Below are 23134 nucleotides of genomic sequence, written 5' to 3'. Positions count from 1 at the left end.
TGATTGATGCAAACACTATTATCCTTTCAACAATGGCAGGTCGAGCATCACACATGATAATCACACATCACACATAATTGTAGTCCATGCATTCTTCTATTCTATTCACACCTCCACTGATACCACCTCCAACAGCGCTACATATAAACTGTCCCAGTTCTGGTCATAATTAGCTTAATAGAACACAAGACCATGCTGTCTCCAATATGCCATTAAGTATTCTCACACTTCACTAAAATGGTTGGCGTTAATTACAGAGGCCCTACGAGATCCATGGTGTACCAAGACACCATGATCAACTGAAAGACCCTGTGCTTTCTTTACTGTGTGCATGTGACAATGAGTAAATGTACTGGTTATTATATACGGTAGAAAGGCATCAGTTGCGGTTGAGTTCATAAAAATGTGTTTCCTGAAATTGACTTGGATCCTTTGTGGGTACACCGAAAAATCCAGACGTTCAATTTAACTGTAAAAAATTGCCCAGATTTTCTGTGGATAGTTGTGCAGTGTACATGTATGCAGTATGTCATGAACTAGGGTGCCCTTGCAAAGACACCGCAACCCTTGCCACCTCCCACTGCCTCTATAGTATAATAGAGTAAAAACCTCTGGCTAAATCCATCTGGCACAGAGGTCATTTTAGAAGACTGGTACTGTATGTTCCTGAACTCCAGTACAGTTTGTGTGCACAATGCATTCATACTCTTTACTGTCTCACCGGTCATGGAAATGTAATCATTAACAGAGAAAGTGACACCTATTATCTAATAATAGTACTTTCTGTTGTTTGTTTGATTGATTGATTGATTGATTGATTGATTGTTTATTTATTTCGAACACTGTTAAAAGACAAAAGAAATACATAAAATAAACATAATACACTTAAAAATAAGAAATGTAAAAATAGGAAAACAAATACAACTCTGGGGTGTTCGAAAAGGGCATAGGAAGAAGTTGAAAACTTATCTAGTCCTATCCCTTATTACTTTTTAGCGGTGCCAACCGCTCTACACTTGACTTTGTCCGTATGTCCGTCCGTCCGTCCGTCCGTCCGTCCGTCCGGATGAGCACGGGATGAGCACGGCAAAGAAGCAAACAGCTATAACTTCAGTTTGCAGCATGCCACCAAGTCCAAATTTGGTATGTGGACTTAGACCACCAATAGGGACGAGCATGAATTGATTACGTTATCAAAGAGGGGTCCAGGGACCCCCAGCGCCCGTATGAGCACGGGATGAGCACGGGATTTTAAACAGCTTTAACTCCAGTTTGCAGCATGCCACCAAGTCCACATTTGGTATGTGGACTTAGACCACCAATAGGCACGAGCATGAATTGATGAAGTTATCAAAGAGGGGTCCAGGGACCCCCAGCGCCCGTATGAGCACGGGATGAGCACGGGATTTGAAACAGCTATAACTCCAGTTTGCAGCATGCCACCAAGTCCACATTTGGTATGTGGACTTAGACCACCAATAGGGACCAGCATGAATTGCTGAAGCCCCGCCCCTTCTGTCTTCCCATTGGCTGGCCTTCAAACAGCCATAACTCAAGTTCGCAGCATGCTATGGAGTACAAATTTTGTACATGGACTAAAGCCAGCAATAGGGACTAACTGTCATTACTTAAGCCCCGCCCCCTCTGTCTGCCCATTGGCTGGGCATCATTACAGGCATCATTCCAGTTTGCAGCATGCTACCAAGTACAAATTTGGTAAGTGGCCTCAGACCACCAATAGGGACGAACTGAAATGAGTTAAGGCCCGCCCCAAAGGCACCGCTTCCTTCACACAGGGTGTGATTTTTCAAATAATATTTAGAAAATATATATATATCTAAAATATATGTAAAATACTATGAAAACAGGAAAACAGAAACAAGAAAAACAGAAACAAAAACAGAACAAACAAAAAACAGCTTCTGGTGTTCATCTTCAGAGCTTACTACAATATCCTTTCAATATGTTGCATTTATACATTTTTTAAAACTTGAGTATTGTACTGCAATTTTTCTTCACCACTGGTGTTCCATAATTCAACCCCTCTAACTGTGATACAGAAAAGTTTTGAATTTGTTCTGACCTTTTTCCTTTTAAATATATACTTTCCTCTTAATTCATATTTACTATCCCTCCATTCAAACAATTTCTGGATACTGCTTGGCAATTGACTATTTTTTATTTTGTACGTGAGTTGGATGGTTTTGAAATCAACCAAGTCCTTAAATTGCAGTGTGTTTAGTTTGATAAAGAGTGGGTTTGTTGGTTCTCTGTAATCAGCTTTGTTAACTATCCTTATTGCTTTTTTTTTGGAGAATGAAAATTGGATCTGTTTGTACGTATTGCCCCACACTTCCACACAGTAATTAATGTATGGGAGTATGAAGGAACAGTACAAGGTATATAATGATGACTGATTTATAATATATTTTACTTTATATAATACTGATAATGACTTTGATATTTTTGATTTAATATGCTTTATATGTGGCTTCCAACTTAATTTATTATCTATAATCACTCCAAGAAATCTTATTTCATTTACTCTTTCTATTTCTATATTATTTATCACTTGTTACAGTGTACCCCCAACATAATGTGATGTTAGGTACTGGAAAATGCAAACATTGCACACCAAATATTTTAAGTTCCAGGCTTTTATTGTCACATATACCTGTACATAAAATACTGTTGTAGGCAGAGAAATGAATATATATATATATATATATATATATATATATATATATATATATATATATATATATATATATATATATATATATATATATATATATATATATATATATATCTTTACTTTACTTTACTGAACTACTGTGGATGTACAGTACATGTTATGTGTCAGTATGTGTGAGGGTGTGGGAATAAGGGAATCCCAGTCTGTACAATCTCTACAGTATATATCACTGTTTAGATGACCTGAGGATAGACACTGTCCCTGAACTTGCTAGTTCTGGGCAGAGGTTTTGAGGAGAAGTCTTTAAAAAAAAACTATTTTCTGCATTTACAACATAATCTTTCATTCTTGGCTGAAGGACCATTTACTGGTGCAGCTACCGAAACAGTACCGAAGTATTGTTTAAAACATGCAGTAGATGATGGTTTTCATAGCGTTGCACCATACTTCATACAGTAAGTGATGATAGAAAAGGCTGAGCACGTTCCCAGGTTAGTTGTTTATACATCATGTTTTAAACATAAAATACGGTACACAAAGAATTATACCTAATCCATGCATTTAGGGTTATTTTGGCACCACTACATTTGTGCACAATTCTAGACTGCCTAAGTGAAACATTCATCCTGATCGACGAGGAGACAAATTAGGAAATGTGTTTTCAAGTCCACGGTTCTTCATTGATCAGACATTTAGATAAACTTGATTCATGTTCAGGCAGTCATGCAACAATGTCAACCAAGTGGACTGTCACCGAAGCAATTCCACCTGTTCTCCCATTAAAGGAGGAGTTCACCCAAAAAATGACATATTTTCTATCAATTGCACACCCCATGAAGCCTTGAATTCATGGATTTATTTTTGTTTTTGTGGCATTCCTAAGCCAATAATTTGATGACCGGGTGTGTATCCGGTAGGAGACACAAATAATCTACTTTGTGTCTCCTACCAGATACATTAGCCGGTAGGAGACGGGAATCAAATTATTGGCTTAGGAATGCCACAAAAACAAAAATAAATCCATGGATTCAAGGCTTCATGGGGAGTGCAATTGATAGAAAATAAGTCATTTTTTGGGTGAACTACTCCTTTAAAGGGACCAGCTTTGCATCTGTGTGTACATTACATACAAACATGTATGTACACACACACACACACACACACACACACACACACACACACACACACACACACACACACACACACACACACACACACACACACACACACACACACACACGTGTATGACATTAAAAGAGTATGTGCGAGAGACAGCATTTATCTCATAAAAGGAATAATAATGTATAAGTCTATTCAAATATTAATCAACTGTCCTTAGCCACAAATTAGTGGATTTTATTGGGTGATGTGACATCCGTTCTCACACTGGTCTAACTTGACATTTTAAATGGGAATAAAACACAGGAATGTTATCTCCAGGTTGCGCCATGTTGCATTTTCTTTTCAAAACACAGTTTTTATTACTACTCCTAGAGATTTTGTCCAAACCTCACGCAAATCCTTATTATCTCTGTAGTCATGTGATCAAGACGACGTATCTGTCACATTTCTCATATTCCATTCCGATTGGCTATGATTGGCTTCCAGAGTTTGTGGGGATGGCCGTTTTGCACAAAATGCCACACATCATGAATGAAGCACCCGATTGCTGGGAAACTTTGCACACACATTCCCACTAAGCCATCCCACATTTTCAAATCTCCTCATGGTGGGCTTGGTGGAGCCACAACAGCCCACTTCGTTTTGGACTATAACTCTTGAACCGTAGGTCGTACAATCAACATCTTTCCCCTGGATTCCAGATGGTGCCAGATACATTTTCTGCCATTGTGCGTTTTCTTCAAAACACTTTTTGCTACTACTCCTGCAGATTTTGTCCAAAACTCGCAAATTGGTACATTATCTCTGTGGTCATGTGATCAAGATGTATAAGATAGCCTTTTCAGATAGTGGCTATGACCAAAGTTTGCGGGCCCTAGGTAGGCAACCCGGCCTGGTGGAGAGCTGTGCTCCAAGGAGCACACTCTTCTAGTTTCATTTTCATTCTAATTTCACCTTCCGTTTTTTGGAATCTACATCCCTCATTGAAATGGGACATTGTAACTATGGAGATTAAAATGATGGGTCTAGAATGACTGTATTCCAATTTGTCCTGCAGCTAACAGACCTATTGTCACGAATGACAATGAGTGAGGCACTAAATGGAAGAAAGAGGAAAGGAGTGAAATATACAGGTAGATAATAGGGATATTTCAATATCCCTATTATAATAAAGAATGACAACGTTTAACAAATGGGAACCTTCTTTCGTTTCAGCCTTTGATTAGCTTCTAGAAAGAGACAATTCTACATTCACCAGACACTAGTAGGTTGCATCTCTCCTGTCTCTCTCTCTCTCTCTTTCTCTCTCTTATTGTCTCCGCACATTTGCACTAGGTTGAGGAACAAATGCCATCCTTTTAACATTGCCATATTATAGTGCCACCAGGAGGCAGATTTATGCAAAAGAAATAATTTTATATTACTCCTTCAAATGTTGTCCAAACATCACGCAAATCGGTACACATCATCAAGTGATCAATACGGTTCCGTCAGATTTTTCATAGTCCATCCTGGTTCCGAACACTGCTGGCCCACAATAACCTGAATGTATATCATTTAAGCTGCCCTGAGAGCAACATTGAGAAAGTGCCCTGAGAGCAACAAATTAACATTGTTGCATATATATACCTGTAAAAGGCTATAAGCTGCCCAGAGACTAGCATTGAGAAACTGACCTAAGAGCAGCAAATTAATGTTGTTGTATCTATATCATTTAAGCTGCCCTGAGACCAGCATTGAGAAACTGCCCTCAGAGCAGCAAATTAATGTTGTTGTATGTACAGTATATCATTTAAGCTGCCCTGAGAGCAGCATTGAGAAACTGCCCTCAAAGCAGCAAATTAACATTGTTGCATCTATACCTGTAGAAGGCTATAAGCTGCCCTGAGACCAGCATTGAGAAAGTGCCCTGAGGGAAGCAAATTAACATTGTTGCATACTGTATATATACCTGTAGAAGGCTATAAGCTGCCCTGAGAGCAGCATTGAGAAAGTGCCCTGAGAGCAGAAAATTAACATTGTTGCATTTATATACCTGTAGAAGGCTATAGGCTGCCCTGAGAGCAGCATTGAGAAACTGCCCTCAAAGCAGCAAATTAACATTGTTGCATCTATATACCTGTGGAAGGCTATAAGCTGCCCTGAGATCAGCATTGAGAAACTGCTCTGAGAGCACCTGACCTGACTAGTTTGATATCCTTACCCTGCGTTTTAACAGCGGGCAACTCCGGGCGATGCCGGGCGATATCGCCCAAAAAGATAAAGAAAATCCATCTTTCATCGCCCCCCCGCCCACTTCGCCCGATCGCCGGCTCTCATAGACTTTCATTATATTTTTGGGCGACGTCGCCCAGAGTTGCCCGCTGTTAAAACGCAGGGTCAGAGTTCACATAACACTTATAAACTCATTTAAAAGCATTAACATAGCTGCTGTCCTTGCATCTTGCATGCTTGGGTATCTTGAAAGTTTGCTGTCTGTGACAGTAGATGAAAGCTTGTGTTTCTGTAGTCAAAACACTGCAACATGTGCACGTTTGTGTGGCTGTCAGTGTGTGTGGGTGTGTATGCTGCCCCGCCTCCCCCATAATGTGATTCTATAGATAAATCCTTCATACAGATGTGCCACTTCAAAACTTCACATGTCCTGCCATCGCCAAGACAGTAAATTTTCAGGGGATTCCCAGGGCAATAAGAGGGACAAAGAAGGGCATTTAAAATGCTGAATTATTTTGATGATCACTGCTTTTATGATGCTAATTAATTTGAGCAACTGGTCAAATCACCTTTCGCCTCATAATGATTCTGACACCTTGTTCAACACACATTCTTTTGTTCTCATGTATATGGATGTCTGTTGAAGGGAAAAACGGGGGTGTGTAGTGACAACTTCTTTTCAGGGGCAAAACAGTGCATTTTAAGGGCAGAAAAGGGAGGAAAAAAATGCATTTTCAGGGCACTATCAGGGAAAGAACAGTAACGTGTGAAGTTTTGAAGTGGCACATCTGTAGATCAGTTGAAAGTGTATTTTATAAGCAGCAGCTACTTGGTCTCCCTCTCTGACATTATCTCTACAAAAACACTTTTACAGTAGCTTGTTTGCGCCCTCTTATAGAAAATAAGTTACCACTCACTTTTCAATCAATATGCCAAGCGTTTCACATCACCAATTAAAGTGTGGTTGGGATTACTGTATATGCAGGTGCGGGAGTTAGTGTGTTCTTTTATGTTTAGTCCTTCACATGATGGTAAGCACATACTATCAATGTTTGATGCATGTCCTCTTCATCACCAGACCTGAATTCATATGCCATGAGATTTTTATTTATTTATGTAATGCAGATGGACATTATGTAGTAACCGAAATGCACTCTTCCAGTAAAGTGTGTACGATGGGAATTCTCTAAGTATAGCTTGAGCACTTTCCTTTCAATCAATCAGTGATGTTATTTGACTGACTATAATTATGATGTCAAAGCACAGTAGATGGTTAAGATGACAAGTGGCAGCTGGCCAGTTAATGTATAGTAACCATGGCAATAGAAAACTCCATGTTCCTCAGCTTCATTAGTATTGACTTTATGTCCAAACTATGTCCAATATATCCTAACTAGCCCGAATAAAGTAAATATAGTACTTGTTTCTACTACTAAGTGGTTGTTAGTGAGGATTGTCTTGTGTGTGTGTGTGTGTGTGTGTGTGTGTGTGTGTGTGTGTGTGTGTGTGTGTGTGTGTGTGTGTGTGTGTGTGTGTGTGTGTGTGTGTGTGTGTGTGTGTGTGTATATACAGTATGTATATATATATATATATATATATACACACACATACACACACATTCCCACGTATGCACATGACCATACAGTATATGGGCATAGTGGTCGGATCTGTGGCTCTGGACAACAGGATCTCCATATACCTATGTATGGGCATATCGGGTTTGTTTATGGTTATGTCTGAGTCAGAGTGACGTGGCCGTGGTCTGCCGGCCAGCTGGCCAGCCCTCCCATTAGCCAATTTTTTTTTTTTAAACAACTTTAAGCTACATTTGAGATTACTGTGTGATGCCATAAATTTGCCTACTGTACCCATTGTATTGTTCCTTTATCCTTAATTTCAATGTATCTCCATTCTCCAATTATCAGAGGGTTAAACTAAAGGGACATGTATAGATTGGTCGGATTCTAAAACAAATAATCATAATGCATTATATGGTATGAATTAAAGTATTTCCAGTTTTTCTCTTTCCTCTACTTGAGATGTGCATCATTATTCCCACATCTCCACCATCATCTGTCCTCTCATCTCATTCAGCATGTTCTATTACTGCTGCATCACTCTCCTTTTCTGACCCACTGTCTGCAACCATTCATCCACTTAAACGTTTTGAAATGTGGAGATGGATCATTCTTAATGTGACCTTTTTAACAAACGCCCGCTTGTCCCTCTCAGCCGCCCAGCACTCCGACCACCCACCCACCCACCCACACGCACGCACGCAGGCAGGCACGCACGCCCGCATGCACGCACGCACGCACGCACGCACACACGCACGCACGCACGCACACACGCACGCACTCTGTCTCCTTCTCTCTCTCTGTCTCTCCCTATCTCTCTCCGTCTCTCTCTCTCTGTGTCTCCCTCTGTCTGTCTGTCTGTCTGTCTGTCTGTCTGTCTGTCTGTCTGTCTGTCTGTCTGTCTGTCTGTGTCTGTCTGTCTGTGTGTCTCTCTCTCTCTCTCTCTCTCTCTCTCTCTCTCTCTCTCTCTCTCTCTCTCTCTCTCTCTCTCTCTCTCACGGTCTCTCCCCCATGGCATAATGTCTCTAATCCCTCCACCTTGGGTGACAGGTGTGTCTGGCTGTGCTGAAGGCCTGGTGTCACCTCTTGAAGTCACTGGGGACATCACGTTTTTTTGATGTTCTAAATAACGTTTATTTTAATGGGAGCTACAGTGTGTGGGCCTGCCTGTTTGTCTTTGATCTCACTTATGGATCAGCGCCTGCCGTTAAGCTAAGCGGTTATTTGGATGTGCACAACCTTCTTTGATCTTGTCTGCATGGTGTCACCTCCTCCCATGTACAGCGCCAACATTAAACAACACCAACTTCATTGCAATCTTGCAGATGAGCACGTCTGTTATAAATCAATAAGTATAGAGAGTGCAACGTAGTTATTATTACTATGCTAAATGCCTTAGAAGATATATGTGTGCAGGGATATTTGTTTTCAGAAGAGCCAATTAAAAGTTGATGGAATTGTTAATCCAACACACTAAATGTCATCGCACTGTATTGACTGTTTTGTCAAACAGATATGGTTGCATTTTAATGCATTTATAAAGCACAGTATTAACTTTAAAAGTCTAGCCAAATACAGTCCTTGGAGAGACAATTAATTTACAAATACAATTCAACGACACCCCTTTGCTGTGTGTAATCACAATATACCACGGCCTGGAGTGAGTTATTGCTTTTATAAAATGATTACCAAATACGACATGAAAATATAAACACATCCCAATTAAATTACCAGAATAATTGCTACAAGAAAGTAGCCCCTGACTGTCTGCACAAACAAGTTGGTTGCTATGCAATGCAATTATACTTATTCTTCCAGTTGGTCAGTCTCCTCTTTGTTCAGCTGTCGTTCTTTGTCGTTTCTGAAAAGGTGTTTCAAGTCGTTGTTATCGTTGTCATGTTAGCTTTTCAGCTGTGTCGTCCTTTTGAGGTGATTTTGTTGTGCTCTATGCACTCCATGGAGGTCTAAGTTCACCTTAAATGTTGCCATTCTGTTGTGGATTTCACATTGACAGTCGGGTCGGAGATTGTGTTTTTACTCCTGTGAGTCTGAGTCTGTCTGTAAGTGTGTCTGTCTATGTGAGTCTCTGAGCAGCTAATATTCGGGCACGGCTGGACCAGTCGGCATGAAGAATTGCACGCATGCACACTCCCAGTAGGCCAAGGAAGAAATTCCACCCCTGTCATAGCCTTATAGGCCCCCACTACAATAGGCCGCTTCACGTTTTGGAGAATGACTCTTGAGCCACAATAGAATTTCCTGGATTCCTTGGACCATGATGCAACGTCCCATATGTCCACACCACACCCATTTCCACCTGACTAGAGTTTCTGAAAATTACTTTTTCTTCAAAACACACTTTTTGCTACTGCTCCTACACATCTTTTGCGCAGTAGGTAATCAGCTGAGCCTGCGAGGTGAAAGACCCGCAGACACAGAGCATAAGACAGGAATGAAACTTAAATCAGGTTTTATTGAAGCATAGTCAGAATACAAATTAACATAGTTGGTATTTTATCTATCTGACAAACAAGCAATGACTGGACAACAGAGTGGGACATACTAACAGGCAGGCAAATAGGGGCCCCTAGGAATACTAGCAACCACTTTGTGGAAGCTAATGGGGATCCAAATAGAGAATAAAGGGGAACAGGTAGACAACACATACAGTACATAAGATTGACACCTGTTGGACAGGTACAGTAAAGCAGTTGTTCTCAACCTTTTCATAATCATATTTGAACTGCGGACCCCCCAAAATAATCATATTTGAACTGGGGACCCTCACCCTGATAAGCACTTGGAATTGTAGGAGTTGAGGCATTCAATTTAGTTACAGGCTATTTTCACAATTCTGGCCTCTTTTTTTATATTATTTGACATTTTGGTCAATGTTTGACCAGTTTTTATAGCATAGTTTGTTGATTACTTTTGATGCAGGAATGGTCCTTTTCTTTTCTTTCTTTCTTTTTAGGTTTTAAAAAGGTCTCAAAAGTCTTTAAATTGTCATTTCACTGTCATCTGGGAACCCCCCAAAATCATGTGGGGACCCCCCTGGGGATCCTGACAACAGGTTGAGAACCACTGCAGTAAAGCAGTACAGAATATGGGCCGCAGAGGATGTGACAACTGATCTCTTTACAGAATGAATCTGATGTTAAAACACCAGGATGATGTAGTTGTTAAAAAGGTGGGTGGAAATGGAAATACAGAGAGAGTACGAGAAACGAACAGCCTTCAATAGAAAGGTTTGGGCTACCAACGGACCAGAGCTTTAATTAAATAGGAATTTCATTAATAAGGCCTGCTCCGCTCTGCCACTGGCAGGATTAATTACATTTGGATTATATTTGCAAATACTGGCTGATTGCACATCTGTTAGAAAGAACACTGATGCTTATTAAACATTCATTAAATCTTCACTGATCCTGAATGGACCATACAGCAGCAAATGTTCCCTAAATGAGTCCATCAGCAGAGACATACTCCTGAGTACTCTCTGCTGATCCCTACTCAGGAGGTTGTTCATTTGTATATTTATGTAAAAGGAGTTAGTGAAAAGGTTACTTGTTGCCTCACTTTAGAATAAAACTCTTCAATCCACATGGCATCTGTCTCTGAAGAAACTGAAACAAAAACAACTGTTTAATTTAATTTCCTTCATACACCACTGTACCATGGAGAACAGGCATATTAGATGTGACAGTGGATCAAAGCCGACACCAGCAGCTTTTTGGTTTTTACATTGACATTTCTTGTATTCCTATGTAGATAAATCTAACTTTTAGAGATTGCTTTGGTCACAAAAACCTCCCCAGAAGGTGACTGGTCATTTACATTTGACTTTGATCTAATGTCATTACCATTACAAACAAATTTAATCTTATTCACATTATGAAGACGTATCTTAGAGGTGACGTGTGTGTGTGTGTGTGTGTGTGTGTGTGTGTGTGTGTGTGTGTGTGTGTGTGTGTGTGTGTGTGTGTGTGTGTGTGTGTGTGTGTGCGTGTGCGTGTGCGCGCATGTTTGTACGTGTATGTGGGTGTGTGTGTCTGCCATCCCAGCAAGGTCGACAAAGCATTGATGGACGCAGTGACTGAGGACATCAGTGCTCAGCCAATACAGATTTATTCTATTGTCCAAGTTGGCATGCTGAATGCAAAAAAAGAGGATGAATGAGACCTTGTCTTAGGCAACAGCGTATTTGTACATTCATGGCCCTGTACTTGGACTATAGAGCCTCCAGTTGTTGTTGTTATTATATGCTGTTGGATGGAGACAGCCAGTCAGAATGTCCTGTTACTACGCAGTAACAGGACAAGATTAGAACAGGGCATTAGTAAAATTGATGTCCTCCAAGTCAGGGCTCATCATAATGGGCACATTTCTGTGGTCCATTACAGAGGTCTGAGGCCCATAGCTCGCCCACTCCATTAGCCACAACCTTAAACAGTTTTAACATTTTTAACATCGACAAAACCATGGAGAGGTGCTTGGCCTGTCAAACTCTTCCCAGGGCCAATCTATCTGCTGTTGCTATGAAGTCAATACAACAGTAGAGGTCTGTGCCTAGCATCATACACTGTAAAAACCTGAGTGTTAAAGGACGACTTCACCGATTTTCAACCTATCTTCATATAATTGGTCCTCGCCTAATACTCATGATAAAATGGTAGACGGGTTTCTGGACTGTCCACAGCCCTCCTATGAGACACAGACCAAGTAGAAAAGTATACCATTTTATCATGAGTATTAGTGAGGACCAATTATATGAAGATATGAAAATCGGTTTAAGTTAACTGTAATTTGTAACTAGAGTGTACAAATGTAACCAAATGGACCCATCTGGTTACGTGTGTACACTCTCAGAGTAACAAATGAATAAAGCAAGTACAACAATTTGTGTGTAGAACATCACCAACATGTCACACGTTTGTTTCATTGGGCCTATCACTGTTTGTTTAGCTTTTGATGAATAATGGATGGATGGTAAACTAAGCACTCAATAAACAGAACACAAGACTAAGAGATTAAAGTCCTAATGCTAGGTATTGGCAAAATAAGAAAAAGAGGTTGCGCATCAACAATGGGTTTTCTCAGTGGAGTGCTAGACCCAAAGTCCAGTATACACATCAAAATAAGGAATTTAAAAAATCCCAAAAAGGGTAGCACATCCAAAGTTTCAATTAAATGGAGGACAAAGTACCCACATTTCCACTTTCTTTATTGGACACACCAATAAATGAACGTTTACGCGTTTCGGCTATGAGCCTTCCTCAGAGCATGGTATTGGCACTCTTAGAGCCTCTGGTGATGTGCGGGTCGACCCATTAGTAGTGAATTCACGGCGATCAGACCAGCGGTGCTTGAGATTAGCTGCTCACAGACAGACAGACAGACAGGTTCACAGACAGACAGACTTACGTAGCAAATGTATGCCTTTTTTTTTGTTGGCCAGTGCGGATTGGCTCTCGCAACGGGTCGGGGGAGTATTAAACATAACCTGACCACTGCCACCCCCTGACTAGTAGAGCTAAAAACATAACATAGTGAACACATCACCTTCTCCTTCATTTGAGCCCCACTAGCTGGGCTAAAAAGCCCTTATAAATTAAGCAGCCTCTAGTTGCAATGACATCCACTGATTGGTAAAATAGATTGAGCCAGAGCCTTTGAAAGCATTGAGTACTATATCCTCACACTGTTAAATGGAAAAAAATGTTGGGGAGTGAACTACACCTACTTCTCAATTATTCAGACAGTAAAATCCTCAGTATTACTTATTAACTCCTAGAGAGTACTTATACTGTATAACCAAATGGACCCAGTCCATTTAGTTATAGGATTACATTTGTTCACTATCTGAGTTCAATTAACACTGAGGATTTTAGTGTGTGTGCATACTATTATCAGCAAAGTTTTCATCTGGCATTGACAACATCTTCAAGAGCTTTGACACACCTGCTCCTGTTCTCTCTCCCTCATGCTTGATTGCTCAAAGAGCAGCCCATCAATTTCCAGATAATCATCTAATCAACCAGAGCCAGCATGAGGTCATTGGAAATGCACCCTTAATTGGCCCCTAAGATGCACCAAAGGAAATGTGACAGGCGAAGATGGGTCTCCTGGAACAATTGGGATTGTATTTAGCATTACTGTGTCAATATTAAACAAGGGAAAGAGGCTGGAATTCAGAGTTCTCTCTTAATCAGGGTGAATTCAGATGATTCTCTTCATCCGTGTGAATTCAGGAGCAGTGGTGGAAGAAATACTTTTTTTTACAAGTTTTACCAAAAATTGTCAAACCTTTAAAAAAAATAGCCAAAAGTACAATACAGGGCTTAATTGTTTAATATATCTTTTAATCTAAATCTCAGAGGTAACTAGTAACTAAAGCTGTCAAATAACTGTATTTGCCTCTGAGATGTGAAGTATTGAAAAAGTACTCAAGTAGTACGTACTCAAGTAAAGTAAAAGTACCTTGTAAGTACTTGAGTAAATGTGCTTAGTTACTTTCCACCACTTATTCAGAGGCCTCTCTTCATCAGGGGTGACGTGTTATCAGGCCCAAACTGTCACAATTTGTTCTGTTCTACCGCAGTGTTTTCTTATGTTCCTTGTTTCTTAGTATGGTTTTGTGTACTCTTATTTTGTAGTTTGTTCTGTGCCTTCCTGTCTGCCCCTGTAGTTCTGTACTTGCCTTGTCTAACCTGTCTTGTGATTTGTCAGTGTTTCCACCTGTGTCCTCTTAGTCCCCCAGCCTATCCCAGTGTTGATTGTCCAGTTGTGTGCACCTGTGTGTAGTTAGTCCTTGTCAGAGCCTTGTCTTAGAGAGTTGCACCAATGAGGGCCGAGGGGGCAGAAACATCGCCGGGCGGTCACGTGGTTCATGTAAGCTGGAAATAGTGACAAGGAGCCGTCGACTTCAATGCATTCCATGAACTTCCGGTTTAGGGCTTTGTCACTATTCGCCAATAGACGGCTTTGTAGAAAACGTGTGATTTTGTGTCTGATTGGCTCCCTGGCAGGCATAGTTTTACTGAGGTTAGGGTTAATCTTAGGTTTAGGCATAGTCTTACTGAGGTTAGGGTTAGGGTTAGGTTTAGGTTTAGGTATAGTTTTACTGTCCTGTTCCCAGTGTTTGGTTGCTAGTTCATTGTGTGTTCGTGTTGTGTCTCGAATTCAGTTCCTTTAATTTGTATTCCTTGTCTTTTAGTTAATAAACACTTTGAACTGACCTGTTCAGCCTCTGCCTCATCCTGCCCTTGGGTCCTACATTCTGCCCTGACTCGCACCGTGACTCAAACGGCTGCATGCACCGGTAAAGATGGCCAATTAGTCAAAGACTAATAGTGAGCATGTCTTTTGCCTATTTGAATTATTTGCAGAGGACATTTTTAACTTACTGGGTGTGCAGAAGTTCTTTTTCAAAAGTTAAATTAACAACTTCAGATTTTATAGGTTAAGTGCAGCAGAGAGACAAAAATGGGTCGAGAGTGGGAGAGAAAGGCGCTGAAAAGCAACCTTTTCACTTCGCTTAGCAGTGTAGAAAAAGCTGATTTCTCTGAATACAATGAACCAGCAGAATATGCCTAGTGGACAGAGAGGAGAGGCAGAGAGGGAGGGAAGGTATACTGTAGTACCAGCCAGGCATGTCCGTCCAACAGTGTGTGGGATGGAAACACAGGTGCAGGATTTTACCTCAGGGGTACAATTAGTATAGAAGACAACACAGATCATCTGGTCTGTGTGTGTATACAGTGTTAGATCAAAAACAGGCAACATTAAGCACTCTTTTCATAATTATTCATATGTGAGTTTGCTAGAATTATTCCTTCTGATTTAGCAACAGGATGAATCATTTGTTACTCATCTTCAGAGGTGGGTGATAGAGGTCAATCATTGTTTTTTATGTCAGCAATGCCTCATTTTCGTCAAGTAACCACGATTCTGAACAATGCATTTGCTTTGAACACAGGCTTTTTTTTTCTTGACAGTTTCTCCATTGTTTGGGCTCTGGTATGAAGAACATCTGTCCGTGGGTGAAAGGGCCTTTTTGGTGTTTCTCACTAATTGCAGTAATAACTGCACAGGTTCCCATGGGTGCAGCTCTGCTGGTGCAATGGAGAATGAATATGCCAGAAGACTGTTATCTCATCAAACAAAGATTTAGTTCACTCTCTGAAGAAAATAACACACAAAGACTTTGTATGTCGAAAACCATTTCTTTTTTAATTGTTATTTTAAAAACATTGTAAAATAGTGAAAGAGATCTGCTAGTTTCACTATGTTTGTGGGACACTCTTGTATGATGAACTAGGGCATTCATTTATGAAAAAACGTAAAAAGATGGAGATACAAGGTCTCTGCCCGACACATCTTCTAAAAACAGTGCATTCATATCACCTGATTAGGCCTACTGATGCACAAATTGTTCAAACAATTTAAATGTAGTATTTTTACTTTCATTTTTGACATTTTTTCAACTCATTGACCCTTTTGAAAGGTTCACCAGAAAACACTGATTGAATTTGTAGCCTTAATCATCACAAAAGGCTTTTTCAGCTTCACGTTTATACATACATATTATAAAATTAATATCAGCTAAAACTGATGTAATATTTTGATATAGGTCCATATTGCAGATACTGATATGATGACTTATTAATTGTGCACCCCTAATTACAAGGCACTTTATATAGACTTAAGTCAGGTCCTGTAAATGTCCTATACATTTTGGTGAGATGTGCACGTTGAATCATGGACCATTGGCTCCCTCTTCTGGTTAAAGTACTCTGGGCCTTTTGAGCAGGACAGATAAAGAGCAACAAACAACTATAGCTTAACAGGTGAAATGCATTCTGTGAATGCATGTGAGAATTGGTTCACTTATGAAAACGATTGAGCTTGAACAAGTCCTCTCATAAGTCACTGGTGGCTATCAGCTTCAGTGACCTGGATCAGATCTGCCCAATTTGACAGGACAGCAGAATATGAATCTGTCATAATAATATTGATGCTACTTGCAGAATCATTAGTGATAAAGGGCACAAGCCTTGTAGATCTGCTATTTTTAATATTCCAAGTAGGCTATATCAGTTTACTTTTTTCTGTACAAAAGTCTCATTTTTGAGAAGTCAAAGGTACACAGTACAATCCTTAGTATTAATTTAACTCCAAAGAAAGTGCAAATGGAAAGGTTTGAGAACCACTGACCTATATGGTATTTGAGCAGAATGACCCTATATCTGAGGAGGGATGTGTGTTGACTTTTTTTTCGACAAACCTGCATAAGTATCCACAGACCTTTGTATTCTGAACTCCAAAACATAAATGTGACTCATTATTTGTAAAGCAGAATGATTCAAGTCAGAGCTACACTCTTTTGACAATGCATTGTTTATTGGTTAAAATAATGACAGCGAGAAATCCATTCATTTAAATAAACATTTAAGCAGCTAGTTTTTAACTTATTGGTCAGTGAACATAGACTTCTCTATGTGCATGCCAGTGTTGATTCTTGTCGCCATGTGAGATCTTTTCCAATTCTGTCATCATTTGCCGGGCCCAAGAGGATCTCTCGTTGCATGGCCTGCTTTCTCATCACCTCCTAACTGTAATGTATGGCCGAGGTTCGCCAAGGCACAGGTGCCAACTATGCAACCTCGAGACATCACCAGAGGTCTGGGAAGAAAATTGCAAGAAATCGGAAGTGTAAAAAAACAAAATGGTCCAATTCATAGGTAGTCATTGTGTGATGTGAATAATACACACCTTATATCAGATCCCAACCCAGACAAAAGCAACAGATTCCTGCAACAGAGAGAAATTACGTCGTTAATAGAAGAAGAATAAATCTAGCTTGTGTGTCACTAGATCCCCAGAACCTAAATAATTCACCTGCTTATGGTCCAGTTGCCACCTGTATGATTCATGCCCTGTGGTGGTTCCTGTGTCCTGTTTGAATAAGAATGTAAAACAAAACAAAATGATTACAGCAATTTTCCCCTCTTTTTGCACCTATTTGTGCATATGTGCTTGCGTGGGTGGAGGCAAATGTATTCACTGAAATATAATCTCAAAATAAAATGTTATATAAACATGCATTTGCTTTGAACACAGGCCTATTTTTTTCACCAGCATAGTACTGTACTTACAGGAAAAGAAAATGATCAGATTTGTATTAAATCATAATTTATTAATTCATTAAGTGACATTAAGTGACACTTGTTTCCAGTAACTTGGGTTCAGTGTTATTCATTCATTCAGTATTTCTCGAGATTTACTTCGAGTTTTCCAGTGCGTTGTTGACTGAACGAACACTGGGTTTGAATTTATAATTTCTACAGGCAAAAGAAAGAAAAGACAGCATGTCTCTCAGCGCTTTCCATCGTCACTAATCAAATCCCAAGATCGTTGGGGCACAAATGAATACACAGATTCAAGATTCTTTATTGTTACAGCCATTTTAAGCGAGTACAATTCTTGGGTTCTACGATAATGTCTGGGAATAAAATGGCAAGAAATATAAAAACAGAATGCTGAACTTATAGGTAATCATTGTATGATAAATTGGAGTGTCTTATACACATCTTATTGACCCCATAGGACCAGGCTGCCGACTGCAGCAGAGAGAAATGAATGATGTAGTTAATGGAAGCCGAACAAAGCTAATGCTTGTATGTGTATTTACATGGGCTGTCACTACATCGCCAGAAACAAAATAATTCACCTGTTCATGGTCCAGTTGCCACCTGTATGATTCATGCCCTGTGGTGGTTCCTCTGTCCTGTTTGAAAAAGAATGCTGGTTCTTAATAGCCACAATAAATGTTAATTATATTACAGCTATTGTTTTCCTGTTCTCTTTGCAGAGTCATAATCAGTGCTCTTCCAAGGGACTTGATTCCCCTGCTTGGGTAGATGCAAATATATTCAGTAATAATAATAATATTCCATTTACTGTCAGTGTTGTAGTTTTCAACAGCAGAGCAAATACCTATATATTTAATAACATCAGATTTGTACATAGTGGGATGTACATAGTGGCATGTACTACAAAATCATCTGTTTTGTATGAAATTATGGCCATGATATTGACATTAATGACATTCATAATTATATTCAGTTACTCGGGCTCAATGTTATTATGGATTTATTGTTTCATGATTCTTGAGAATATATGAATCCCACAAGACAGTTTTGCACATTGTTTATTAATGCACATTTATATTAGTGAAATATAATTGACAATGCTCCTTTACAAAAGATACAAACACGTAACAAACAAAGTAACCACTTCCAACACACATCCACATACAGGGGAGTCTTTAGCACAGGGGTCTTCAACGTTTTCAGGCCAAGGACCCCCTAGCTGAGACAGAGATGAAGCAGGGACCCCCTCTATATTGTATAACATTTTGTTTCAGATTCAACTTTTTTTGTTTACTTGGTCTGCTTTTTTCCCCCTCTTCACCAAACACCTCTTTGCCAAAAAATAACCGATCTACAAGCTCACAACGCCTTGCAGCGAGAGGCGTTGTGAGCTTGTAGATCTGCTATTTTTGGCGAAAGTTCCCCTCAGAATAGGGATGCTAGGGTTCAAGTGGTTAAGGTAAAAAAAGAAAATCATATCACACAAAGATTTGGCGGACCCCCTAGGGGTCCCGGACCCCCTGTTGAAGACCCCTGCTTTAGCACACAATCCTTGCACAGACTTTGGTGAAAAAATATCTTTTTAAGAAACTACATTACATAATATAATGTCTTCTCAAGTAGCAAAATTATGTGTTATGATACCTCACATGTCCATTTGGTTACATTCGTTCACATGATTTTAGTGTAAAGGTACAAATAGGCTTGCATGCCATGTGGACTGACGTGGACTACAACCATTTCATTTTTTGCCATTCCCGAAGGGATTTGTGGTTTGTCCACCTGCTACCTCATCCCCTCGCTGGAGGGACGAGACCAAATTGTCAGTCAGACAGGTAGGAAGAATGCATCCATTTGCACTAAATGCTCTAAGAGAGGGAATCAATAGATTAATTTGAGAACCTGGAGACAATCATCCTTACCATTAAACTGTACACCATGGTGCATAATTACAAAGTGACACTTACGGGTTACTTATAGAGGCCTCCCTATAAAAGATAGAAAGAGATCTACATTAACTCAAAATGCATCTTTCAATTGAACAAATGTGCGCTCATCTTAATTATATTAAGGTAGCCTTAATCTACTGTATTACACTACAGTATATGCATGCATTTGAACACTGTCAAAGGTACAGTAAATTAAAAATCTGCTTACACGGGTCCGACAGGGAAAATGAACCTGCAACAATAAGCAGATATTAGACTTGCTGTAATTTTGCATAACAACACCGGCAATGGGTACCACATAAGTTTAGCTCTTTTGTAAGCTTACAAATCTACTTACATGTAAGTAGAGCCTTGGTTTCTGTCACTGGAAGTATCATTTGATTGGAAGTTCCTATAGAAAGAAAGCTCTATAAGTTATACTTGATTGTCCATAAACAATATTCATTTTTTAATTGTTGTAGAGCTTTGTAGTAACTGCTAAGCATGCTAGACATAATTCATTGTAAATACACCGATGTTCCTTTCCAAGCACTCCATTCACCCAAAAGGATTTGCATGAATATTGCAGGCCTTGAAGATCAAGTTATACAATGCCATTTTAGACTTGAAGAATCAGCTTGAGGTCTCTCTTTTCTTCGTACCACAATGGACTTTTTTGTGTTATCCTTTTAGCCTTAATGTCTGACTGTACCTTGTGCTGATTACATTTCTGACTAATAATGTATTCAATCCTGCTGCAATTGCTGCTACAGTGTTTTATTGTAATTCAGCAGCACTCACTTTGTGAAATTGTGCCATGTGACATTCATGTGGAGGAAGCTTACATAATAGAGAGAAGGTGAAACATGCAGTTTTTTTTTAGATTAAATGACTTTATTTTACTCTCAACAAATGTAAAAGATTTGTCAAGACTCACCCTGTAGAGTTACCCATGGTGGTGTTCACTGAAGGAACACTGGGTTTGAGTTCACCATAGTTTCTAAAGGCAAAAGAAAGAATAGACAGCATGACTCCCATCTCTATCAATGGTCATTTATGAAATCACAATTTAACACTGACTTTATTGTTACGTCCCATTATAGATTAAAGTAAATTCTTGGATAACAGAAACAGTAAGAAATATTTCAAAAATACAGAACAACAATTGCATAGTAGTAGTACGTTACAGACATTTTCTCAGTTCGTTCAAGTATTGTGTATTTTCCTCATTAGAATGATGTCTGCCAACAGGTTTAACTCTTGTGAGCTTATGGATATACTTACATGAAAGCAGAGGCACCAGTATCATTGGTCATTGATTGTGAGTTACTGTAGAAAGAAAGTAAAACCATGTATGCATCTTGTTATAATATATTTGAGTGTGTGTGTGTGTGTGTGTGTGTGTGTGTGTGTGTGTGTGTGTGTGTGTGTGTGTGTGTGTGTGTGTGTGTGTGTGTGTGTGTGTGTGTGTGTGTGTGTGTGTGTACACGACACGTATAAATGATATACTACATACTTTTTTGTATTTGTTTTTGCTGTTTGACAAATTATTCTTCTCTCTTTAGGATGTGTATTTAAAAACATAAATCAACCGATATCTTACCTGACATCATTTTTTTGAGGAACTGGAACTCCAATGGTGCAGCCCAGGAGAAGGACACTGAAGAACCACACAGGACGACACATACTGTACAATTGTTTGGATCTAGAAGAACCGGTGAGAGAGCTCTGTCTTGCAGTAGCCTAACCTTTATACGCACAAAGACATTGACTGTTAGGGGCTCGTTTTATAATCTAGTCTGTCCTCTCCATCAACCTTGTCAAATTAATCTGCATGAATTGCATCTACTGAGCATGTCAACGTGCATGCAGATCTGGAGTCAGCTGGGTAATTATGAATCAAATGGTTGGTAAACTTCAATCAACAGACCCCAGATCAGCACTCACACTGTGGGATGGGCCCGGCTGCCAGATCAATGTTTGTCCTCAGCTGACTGAAGGACATGGGAAAGGAAGAACGTTCCTGTCCAAAACGATTAATTAGTCCTCCTCAGTGTTGTTCAAATATTTACCAGTTCATGACATCATCTTGTCAGCCACAGGTCACATAGTCAACATGATCAGTGGTGGAAAAAGTACTCACATTTTATACTACTAAAAGTATCAATACTGCAATGTATAAATAGTCTGTTACAAGTAAAAGTCCCAAAAAGTACCAAAAGTAGAAAGTACTTATTATGCAGATTGTCCCGTTTCACAAGATATCATATGTATAAAATAAAGTGTATTAAATGTTTTGAAAATAGCAGATCTACAAGCTCACAATGCGTTGCATCGTGACTCATTGTGAGCTTGTAGATCGGCTATTTTCAAGAAGCCAAAGCTTAAATTGGGCTCTGTTTTGTAATAATAATCAAAATCTACAAAGTAACTAGTGATTCAAGTTTTCAAATAATTGTAGTGGAGTAAAAGTATAATATTTGCCTCTGAGATGTAGTGGAGTACAAGTAAAAGTACTGAAAATTGGGTAAATACTCCAGCAAAGTAAAAGTACCTCAAAACTGAACTTAAGTAAAGTACTTGAGTAAATGTACTTAGTTACTTTCCACCACTGACCACAGGTCACCTAGTCAACATGATCAGAGGGGTTGAACAAAGGGGAGTTGTTAAAGGTTTCTTTATGCAAGGATTAGCTGGATGTTGGCTGTCCTTGTCTATTTCCACAGACATGCTGGGAAAGGCAGCCTTCAACTGTTAGCAAAAGTTTGCCTCAGAGATAAGCTGATAAGCTTATGCAATAAGAGGCACATTTGTTATGTCACTAAAGACAGGAGTGCCTCTTGTTTTATTAAATCTGGAACTTTTTTTTTTTTTAATAAATAATAGTATAATATTTCTTTAACCAATCTATATGGTAGAGTATGTTAATACTACATAATTAGCACATCTGCTGTGGTTGGAGGTGGTCTCCCTGCTCTTTCATAAAGTTAGAACATGGAGTCAGGCAGTGGTGGAAAAAGTACTCACATGTTTTACTTAGGTAAAAGTATCAATACTGCAATGTAGAAACACTCTGTTACAAGTTCAGTATTCAAAATGTACTTGAGTAAAAGTACTGGCATCAAAATATAAAGTACCAAAAATAAAAGTACTCATTGTGCAGAATGTCACATTTCCCAATTTCAAAATGTATAAAAATATTTTGAAAATAGCAGATCTAAAATCTCACTATGCATCATGATGTGACACATTGTGAGCTTGTAGATTGAAATAGGGCTGAAGTGGTTAATGTATCTTTTGTGCCAATAATCTAAATCTGCAAAGTAACTAAAGCTGTCAAATAATAGTGGAGTAAAAAGTACAATATTTGCCTCTGAGATGTAGTGGAGAAGTAAAAGTATTGAAATAGTGAAGTAAAAATACCTCAAAATTGTACTTGGTACA

General features: G+C 39.3%; 1 protein-coding gene across 1 annotated transcript in view; it reads right to left on the bottom strand.

The window, feature by feature from the left end:
- The window catches only part of LOC311039582 (uncharacterized protein), a gene marked incomplete at its 3' end in the record, with an annotated part of 32998 nt that extends 11571 nt beyond the window's left edge, over nt 1-21427 (bottom strand). The window contains exons 1-7 of the mRNA XM_084049522.1: nt 21294-21427; nt 20975-21019; nt 20628-20690; nt 20049-20102; nt 19920-19943; nt 19730-19750; nt 19552-19630 (exon numbers count right to left, since the gene is read on the bottom strand). Coding sequence (XP_083905648.1) covers nt 19552-19630; nt 19730-19750; nt 19920-19943; nt 20049-20102; nt 20628-20690; nt 20975-21019; nt 21294-21376 — 369 coding nt within the window. The 5' untranslated portion in view covers nt 21377-21427. The remainder of the gene's footprint in view (nt 1-19551; nt 19631-19729; nt 19751-19919; nt 19944-20048; nt 20103-20627; nt 20691-20974; nt 21020-21293) is intronic.
- Between the last annotated feature and the right edge of the window lie 1707 nt (nt 21428-23134).

This window comes from Gymnoscopelus microlampas, assembly GCF_963454915.1.
Source record: "Gymnoscopelus microlampas genome assembly, chromosome: 23".
Classification (NCBI taxonomy): domain Eukaryota; kingdom Metazoa; phylum Chordata; class Actinopteri; order Myctophiformes; family Myctophidae; genus Gymnoscopelus; species Gymnoscopelus microlampas.
The sequence above is the reverse complement of the archived record's forward strand: the minus strand, read 5'-3'. Positions and strand labels throughout refer to the sequence as shown.